The sequence below is a fragment of the Euprymna scolopes genome, chromosome 12 (assembly GCF_053919585.1).
Source record: "Euprymna scolopes isolate OS-2025 chromosome 12, ASM5391958v1, whole genome shotgun sequence".
In the NCBI taxonomy this organism is placed as follows: domain Eukaryota; kingdom Metazoa; phylum Mollusca; class Cephalopoda; order Sepiida; family Sepiolidae; genus Euprymna; species Euprymna scolopes.
In genome coordinates, this window is record NC_136493.1 from 92,517,342 (window position 1) to 92,527,184 (window position 9,843).

The 9,843-nt window shown below is 37.7% G+C and overlaps 1 protein-coding gene across 2 annotated transcripts in view; it reads left to right on the forward strand.

Moving 5' to 3' along the window:
- Positions 1-9,439, forward strand: part of LOC145291420 (secretin receptor-like) — a 480,255-nt gene extending 470,816 nt beyond the window's left edge. For both annotated transcript variants that reach the window (XM_080137246.1, XM_080137247.1), the window contains exons 12-13: positions 3,367-3,408; positions 8,889-9,439. In XM_080137246.1, the coding sequence (XP_079993372.1) occupies positions 3,367-3,408; positions 8,889-9,299 (453 nt within the window). In that variant the 3' untranslated portion in view covers positions 9,300-9,439. The remainder of the gene's footprint in view (positions 1-3,366; positions 3,409-8,888) is intronic.
- The last annotated feature ends 404 nt before the right edge of the window (positions 9,440-9,843 follow it).

Genomic DNA, 9,843 nt, shown 5'->3' on the forward strand with positions numbered 1-9,843 from the left:
TGACTTACAAAAATAGTTCGCAATCAATCGACCCCTCCTTGTAGAAAAATGGCCAGTTAAGGGTGAAGGAATTAATGTTTTTGACCAATCTTTCGATATTTTCGTCCGAGACGTCGAGCTTGAAAATGATACCGATCTCGTGAAAATCCGTTGCCTCTGTCGAAAGTTTAAGACAGACAGACAGGCATACAGATAGACAGACAGACAGACAGACACACATACATACATACATACATTTAAACAGACAGGTGAAATTTATATTATAGGTGATTGTCTCTGCAGAGCAGCCTATTAAACCAAAGTCTATATTTTTCATTATGGAGTGCGAAACGTGCATTCGAAGGAAAGAAAATATAGAGATTTGCTGAAATAAAACAAAATATTATGAACTGATTTTTTTTTTATCACTAAAATACAAACAACCAGTATATATATACATATGACTGTCATGGCTCTTGTGGGCTGCGACGTTGTTTGGCTATAGAATTTATTATATATAATCTCTCACATTCTGAAAATCCTATCATAAGTTACTCGCTTGATTAGCATTGTTGGATGGCATCGTCCTTTCGAGTTAAAACTCCTACTTGTGAGACATCGGCTTGGGGTTATTAGCTGGTTCGTCCCTTGTCGAGACGAATTAGGTTCATTTCACAGTCGAATTTCGGCGCGGTTTGCTTTATCTGTGTTGGTTAATAGAAATTCTTGTGTGCGGGGCGTTTGCTCAGTTAGTAGATTGCTTGCCTCGCATACAGGAGACTCGGGTTTTGAATCCTGTGTCTAACTGATGAGGGCGAAACTCGAGTCTTTGACTTCCGGTTCGTTGACTGCCATAGCTCTTGTGGGCTGCAACGTTGTTTGCCTGTGGAATTTATTTTATATATATATATATATATATATATATATATAATTATTAAGTGTTTCCTTTTCAGATTAAATATGTTTTCAAAGAGTTTTAACATGTTTTATTAACTATTTGCTCTTATATATATATATATATATATATATATATATATATATATATATATATATATATAAGTGAAAGTGTCTGTCTGTGTGTCTGTCTGTGTACATTTTCCTACGCAATAACTCTGTCAATTTGTTGAAATTTGATGTACATGGTACTGAGATTTGGGAAAATCGATGTGATCGGTTTTTGGCCAGAAATTTGGCGATTAAGGGATCAAAGTTCAACGATTTGACCTTTGAGAACTCTACCAAACTCTTTCGACAATTTTGGGTCTACACACTTGAAATTATAGATATAGTTTCCTTGGACATGGATCTAACTTAATAACTTGATTTTAGCCCAAAACAATAGATTTTAAGGGGTCATAACAGAGGTCAAAGTTGAAAAAATTGACCGCTTTTTTTTCTTTTTTTTTTACTCAAAATACACTTCCAAATACCCGGGCACCCATGCTAGTATATATATATATATATATATATATATATATATATATATATATATATATATATATATATATATATATATATAATAAACAACTCAAACCCATTTCCAAGTATAATGAACTACTATAGTCTCATAGTCATTCGACAAACTCCATGGCCATGCTTTAAAATGCGAGAGAAATACGCCTTACATACTTTCAATATGTGTGTGTGGGGGGGGTAGTTCCATCCCAATCATCAAAAGAAGAATCTGGCGACAATAATAATTTTTTATTTATTTTATTCCTTTCTGCAACTACTTTTTTTTTCTTGCAACCTTTCTCACGTTTCACAACCCGTAACGAAAATATTGCCTTTGATAGAGACAATCATTTATTAATAAATAAAACAAAATAAAGAATAAAGAACGACAAGTTAAGCTCATAAAAAACTCACTTTAAAGACGGGAGTCTGAGAAAAATACATCTGATACAACGTCTGTCAAGCTGTCATCTTATAGAACTCTTAGAAGTCGATTTGAAAATCTCTTTGTTTAAAGAAATTTTTAAAAAATAAGAATTAAAAGAAAATTATACTATTGTGAACAGCTTTTGATTGTTAGGATGTAACTAATCAGTATATTTGCCTGAAACCGAAACATAACTTCATTTGAACGATATCATAAAGAAATACATACCTTAAAAATATAATCTATAATATAAATCTCACCTGTCTTTTTAAATGTATGCATGATGTATGTATGTATGTATGTATGTATGTATGTATGCATGTATGTATACCTATGTCAGGTCATGTCATATGCTACTGGTACCATGTAATCCAGTACTACCTGCCTCATGGTCGGGTCACCGACGACTAAACTGGTTCCCTCACCAGACTTGTTTGGTGAGGAGGATAGCTAGTCTCCTTGAAGGATTAAAAACAAGACCTTCCAAAGAGCGAACAAACCCTTTTACCGGGTCAACGGCCAACTAGCACCGTGTGTGTTTGTGTGTATGTATGTGTGTGTTGGGGTGGAGAGGGCTCCCGTAAGCCGTGGTGAAGGCAACCTTTCTAGGAGAAGCAAATCTCTGATTTAAAAAACCATAAAGCGGTCTGCAGTTTAACTTGTTGCTGGCTATCTTGCTCTTGCTTGTTGTTGCATCTAAACATTTTGAACCGAGAGAGAGACTTAGCTGTTGTACAAAGCTAAGACTCTGTAATATCATCTGTGTATAGATACTCCCTCAAGCATTTGTCTATTAAAATGTTCCTGTGACGATGGAAGTCATTTTGGGGCTATGGGCTTTTAAGTGTCTGAGGGAGTGGCACTCGTCTGACAAGACGTTGCAATCATCATGTATACCTAAAACTTTCGACAGAGGCGACGGATTTTCATGAGATCGAGATCGTTTTTAAGCTCGACTCTTCGAACGAGAAATATCGACAAATTGGCTAAAAACATTGATTTGCCCCGCCTTACGGTGTTATTCATAATGTTATTTGATTATAAACATGTGTATTATATACTATACTGTATTTTGTTGCGAATTTTTAATGCCGTATCCCGAGGTTCTACTGTATATACTTCTCTCTTTTCCTTCTCTTTTTTTCTTTTACTTTTCCCTCTTTTTTCCTTTGTTTTTTGTTTTTTTTTCACTTTTTTTCTGAATATCACCATATCACGTGATATTTAAAATGTATTTTCTTTAACTTTGTTTATGTGAGTTCCATTTTATTACAGATATGAACTTTATAAATAAGGACAACTGCCGCCTGGTGAGGTCTCTAGTTATTCGTAGTTGTTGACTGCAACATTTTCATGATTGTGTAGCGGTATAAAAATGTTTACATATATATATATATATATATATATATATATATATATATATATATATATATATATATATCTTTGTTCGATTTAAATGTCTAAACGCCAGCTTATTTATTGTCTTTTGTGTACTTTTGTTTCAGGGCTTTTTCGTTGCGATTCTATTTTGTTACATGAACGCAGAGGTGAGTACATTTTGAATTCATTTTAATTAACATTTGAAGAGCAACGTTTGAAAATAACACTGATTCCTTGGGCATTTCGTTTCACTTAAAACTCATCGGTTGAAAATCATCTGAGAACAAAACAGACAACAAAATAAACAGAAAAAAAAAAGACTAAAATCCTTAGGTTTTCTCAAAAGCTTTAGTTAGAAACAAAAGAAAACAATTAGTATTGCAGACATCCCTGGTGCAAATCCTTTACGTATGTAAAAGTTGGATACATTTTAAAATAGAGTAATGTTACTACGTGTGTGGAGGAGCTGATCAAAATACGATTTCTTGACTTGACAAAGTGCGAAATCAACTTCGAAATCTAGTGAGAGCTTATATATTCTGTTCTCTACATCCCCCCTTTTTTTTCTCACAGAAGAGTCAAGGCTAATTTTTTCTTTAGTAGATTATTATTTTCGTGAAAGGTGTTCAACTGAACTGCGATCCCTCATGTCATCGGAATTAGTCAGTCGGTCACTGAAGGTAGCAGGAACCCCGGGTCTAGAGGGACCCGGTTTATCGTTTGTATTTTTCATGGGAACCACTGCTGAACCCCCTCAGTGGAAGGTCAGCTTATTGAGGGCAAGGGAACGCAGATCCTCTCAGCCGGCTGGCTTCAGCGACCAGACTCTTCCCACTCCTCTGGCAAAGTCCACCGACTGTTACCACCCGACGGTCACCACGAGGATGTGGTGCACCAAGAATAATAAAAATGTTGGTCGTAATAAAGATAAAGGGGAATGGGAATGGGAATGGGAGGAGGAGGAGGAGGAGGAGGAGGATTTAATCGAACTTTTGCACAGAGTCCAAAAAGACCGACCTCTGGTTTGCTTTAAGTACTTCTCGTTGTCCGTAGCTTTCTGTTATATTATAGTACCAGGCTCGGCGATCGCATACGATGTTGTAGAAGGTTATGCATTGAACATACAAAGGAAATGGCGGTTGGGAATGCCTGGTAGCGTAACAGACCATATGGCGACTGTGTGCAAATGACCGAGCCGTGTTCAAGATGACGTCACGGCAATCAAGAAAGAAGAAAAGAATATAAAAAGAACGTGTGTGCTGACTGGGGACCACGTCAGAGAAGAGGGGCGGTATTCAAAAAGTATTGAAAGATTACATCAGAGTAGAACAGAGATAGACCTGTTACACACGGTGGCCGAGGACGACAGGTAAAGACCAATGAATAAATGTCGGTTGTTTTTACTGTATCAAAGGGAGTCGCGTTATTTCTTTTCTTACGTTCCTTGCGATGGAGACTAAGACGTATTTCGCATTCAACCAGATGACTAAGGATCCTGATGCTGGCTCTTCATAGAGTTTCACCTCCGCCGCTATCAGATTGTCCCTATCTCTACCATAGTCAGGAGGGTTTTAAGTTTAGGGCGCTGTTATGTTGTGTCCATTTCTAACGTACGCACGGCTGTCGACTTATTGTTGGATGGCTACTTTGTGTTGAGGCTGAATTCTATGTTTCTATTTGTGAATTGGCAACGCATTTCCGCTTCTATTCCCAACTGTCCGCTTTCTCTTAGCTTCAGCGGAAATAATTTTCAATTTTAAAACCCGAAAAAATAGCAAGTTTATTCGGAGTTTACCTCAGTACAAATTGACGTGACTCCCTAACTTTCCAGCAATGGTTCAAAAGGTTAGCCGCATGTGTGCTCCCCCTCGTTTGACGACCGCCGACCCTAAAGCTGTTTCCGTGACATTTTTCTCTTTTATATTCTCTTCTGGTCGTGTCATCGTCTTTTACATTAGTGGCAGCCGATGGAAGCACGCACAGGTTCACAAATTATAAATAAAAAAATAGATTCAAAAGAAAGCGTGGAAAATATATTCAGTAAATATCTGTTGGACTCTGAACGCGTGCGTGACACTATCGCCAGAAAACAACCCGCTAAGCGTTAGGTTCCACATCTACCTCTTCTGTCGAGGCTGTATTCATCAATTGATGTCAGCTTACCTCGATCTGCTCCGAGCCACGAGCTGCCCTCTACTGTGTCCCACTGGAAACTGTCATCAGTTTTCGCAAACTAAAGACTGTCCGTAAATTGTCTTGAACTGCCGTAAGCTGTCACAAAACATTTCTACTCCTAAAACTGCCCGTAAACTAACTCTAAATATATTGGCTTCTATTATACAGTATTTTTGCTCCAATGACTGCCACACCTTCATTGACAAATTTATTTTACTTCCTAGCGCTTGGGGAGGGTGAGCTAACGTTAATAACATCACGCATGACTGCATCTTATTTACAATAGAAAATATTTCTGAGAAAATAATCCCTTGATGATTACTAGTTGACGTACCAACCAATATTTATCATTAGAGAGTCAGGCGGACCACGTCAGACGGGCTTGAAGACGCGCCAGAAAGGAAATAAGATCTTGTTCGAAATATTGCAAAAGCGTGAAATGGGTTTTCTTAACTTGCTGAGAGGAAAACAAAATCTCTTTAACATTTTGCAGAATATCAATCCATTGCAGAAAACTCACATAAAATCTCACTAAAATGGAAAAACAATTAAAGACACGGCAATGCCCTAGCTAACAGCCTTGCCATCATTGACGGCCAGAAACGTAGTCGATGACCATTGCCTTAGATAGACCATCGCTCTATAGGCTGACGGCGATCTAGTTGCTAACAACATAGTCTGACTACCTGTGTGTCCCAAGGTTGAATCCAGTTCGTTCCACAATAATCACTTTCACTCAGGATGTTGGCAACCTTCACGTGGTCTCTCTCGTAATCCCGGTGTCTTTCTATAAAAAGTTTTACTAGTAAAATGTCAGGGAAACCAATGCCAATAATAGAATCTTCGGGTTCATGCGATATGATGATGATAACAGGTTCGAAAGTGCTGCTCTGGTTGTTGTTGTTGTTGTTGTTGTTGTTGTTGTTGTTGTTGTTGTTGTTGTTACTATTGAACACCATTTATTCATCTACACACTTATAAAGTTGAGTTTTTTGTTGCACTTTGATATTAAAATCTTATATTTTCTATTTAAAAACAATTAAAACAAACTTCCTAATATGCTCAGCCATGGGTAAGCGATGGACTTCAAAATGATGAAAAAAATTACATATTCCTTTGAAAAACGAACTTTAATTAATAATTCATTTTTATAGTTTCTTATTGGATGATGGGTTTCATTTGACTATTACGCTCAGTTCTATTTATGCATAGTTTCTACATTGTGCATACTTGCGTAGCATTTAGGATGAAAATGTTCTAGTAGACGTGTGTGCGCGCGTGTGTGTACGTGTGTGTGTGTGTGTGTGTGTGTGTGTGTGTGTGTGTGTGTGTGTGTGTGTGTGTGAAGTGACCTTGTCTCCGTATGTGCGGAACAGTCTCTACAAAACTCCTCTTTCACTTTTTGGTCTGCAGACTTGAAACTTGATATATTGGGAATTTGGACCTGTTGAACAAATTCGATATGGTGTTAGCTGGTAAAAGTAGCTGCTAACGGGTCAATTTTTTTTTTTAATTGAACGTCGACTAAACCTTTTACTTCTGCACATATACATTAAAAGTCCAAACTCGCTTTGTTTTTAACGTTTCCTTATCCATCAGTCGATAGGTCAAACGGTAACGACTAAGGCTAGAAAGCTAAATGTTTTGGTTTCTATTTAAGTCACTGTTTAACTTTTGAAACCATTACTATATATTAGGTACAATATGATAATCAATAGAAAATTGGCTCTATAATAATAAATACGAAATCTACATAAATTAAAATATCATATTTAAGCGTATTTTACAACCGGGCAACGCCAGGCGGCCTGCTAGTTTCATTATTATTATTATTAGCGTTCGTTTTCCCGATATCTTCCTAGACAGACATTGAGTACTTACAGGAAGAACTACATGAAGGTCGCCAACATACCTAAGTGAAAATGTTTCTGTGAAACAAACTGGATTTGAACGACACACCCAGGTTATCAGTTCGCATTGTTAACCTCTTAGCCGCCGTCAGCTGTTATAAACCGGTCTATGTACATGGACTCCACAGTTTTTGATGTAAAAGGGGTGCTGACAGATTCCCAAGACATAGCGCCCTCAATGATATCGTCCGACGGGCCGTAAGCATCACAGGTTTCGCTGTCGAACCACGAATCAGTTGACCTCGGCAGTGGATGGCAAATGGCGATTGCCTGACGGTGATTTCCTTTGTAACCGGCAATTCGCTAATATGAAGTGCAACTTGTGTCGACACTTTTTCGTCTTTGTCAGAGACAGAATCGACGACAGACCTTGCAGAGGATCGCAAACAATCAAAATACACTGATTTTTTCGGCAGATTTGTGTTCCGACCGATCGCCGTGGATACGAGTAGAGCGAGTGACTCCGCTATATGCGACTTCCTCGACAGACTTTGTGTATTAATGAAGCAGAACATCGACTAACTTAGTTTTTCGAGCGACTTCTCGTCGCCACTATTTGAAGAAATGCATTGAACCTATTCTCGTCATGCCAAACCAGCGGAACATGAGATGAAATTTTCTGATATTTGAATATTGGGTTTAAAAACAAGACATTTTATTAATATACACAAGTATTTTTTTAGTCTTACTCACCCTAAACAAGACACAGTGCTATATAGATGTAAAGGTCTACTGTTTAGGGACATATCTACAGGGACACTATGAAGAGAGTTGAGCAGCGAGATGTTTGTTTACATTACTTTTTACATGGTAGTACAGTCAGGAGGGTAGGAAACCCGGAGGGAATTCCAAAGTCCAACAGTTTGAACGAGTAAACTATTCTAAATAGTTTCTAGAGATCCCGACAGTGAAGGGAATTTTTTTCTGCTTGTCAGATTAGTCGGAGGTGTTTACGTCTAGGTGGGGGCGACAAGTGCGTATGAATCTGTTGTTGTTTTTTATTATTATTTTATTTAATTAACTAGCTTGGGTGCCCTGCGCTTCCCAGGTATTTGGAGGTGTGTGTGATAGTAGGCAAGCAGTCTCGAACCCGTACCACGAAGGAGGAAAAGAACGTGAAAAAAAACGCGACGTGTTTGCTGGTGCACCTATCGCCAAGCCGGAAGTGACGTAGGTTTAAATTAAGGCTAGACAATCGAAAAGAGAGAATGACTTTCGAAAATATAGGCGAAAAAAGCGATCCCTCCCTGTAGAAAAGTCCCCAGTTGAAAGTGAAGGAATTAATGTTTTTGGCCAATTTTTCGAGGTTTGTCGCCCAAAGGGTCGAGCTTCAAAATGATACCGATCTCGTGAAAATCCGTGGCCTCTGTCGTAAGTTTTAAGCAGACGTACAAACATGCATACATTCATACATACATTTAAACAGGTGAGATTTATATTATATATGACTCGACCTTAATCGTTTTTATGATAGATTGTATCTTTTTTAAAATAATTATTTGTATCTTATTTTTCAAATAATTAATGATTAAAAGGCACGTTTCTTTACTTCTTTTTATTAGGTTCAGTCTGAATTGCAGAAGGTATGGCTCCGTCGTAAACGAGGCCGGCTCGACTCAGCTACGTTACCCCGAGCGCAATGGCAGACGGCGATGACGTCATCGATTATGCGCCACTGCAGCTCCCTCCGACTAATGAATTCTTCTTCGTCGATAAATGAGAAACGCACCTCGCAGACATTCCGGTTACAGAACAAGCAACTATCGCCGCATTCAACGAGCAATAAAAACACTACACAGACGTCTTCCATACCGAAAGACCTGCTAAACACGAACGGCAAGGCGACCATCACGAAAATAAATCGGGACGCTTCCGCGGCAAAGCGGGCGGCGTTTCCGGTTGTAACGACAACTACGACAACTGTCCACGAGGACGGTGTTAGGAAGAAAGACAATCACGAAAGTCCAGTTTGAGAACTATTATTCTTAAGGAAAGCAAAAAGCGTTAAGAAAAAAAGAGAAAGAAATAAATAAAGAAAAATATACATTTTTTAAAAGGTAGAGAAGGGAAGACATCTTGGTTTTTAAGATTATTGCGTGCTTTTACCATGAAACTGATATATATATATATATATATATATATATATATATATATATATATATATATATATATATATATATATATATATCGATAAAGTGATATATATTGATACCAATCGCTTCGACTATTTTTAAAAATTCCAAGAACCTTCCTATCGATCTCAATATTTTCCTCTCATTTTCTAAAACTTAAACTAAGGGACTGCCGTTCCTTGCAACGCAGGAGGAAAAGTATGCTATGTTTTTCGATCTGAAGTCAGATCCACAGCGTCCCTTTATTTTCTTCCCCATCCACTCTGATCTATTTCAATTGTCTGTTTCCTATTCATTTTTGGTCTTTCTCTCCTATTTTTCATTAGGGGTCCATTAGAGTCATGTTAAAAGCGAATTAATCTTGCGTTTTCTTTTTGTTTTGTTT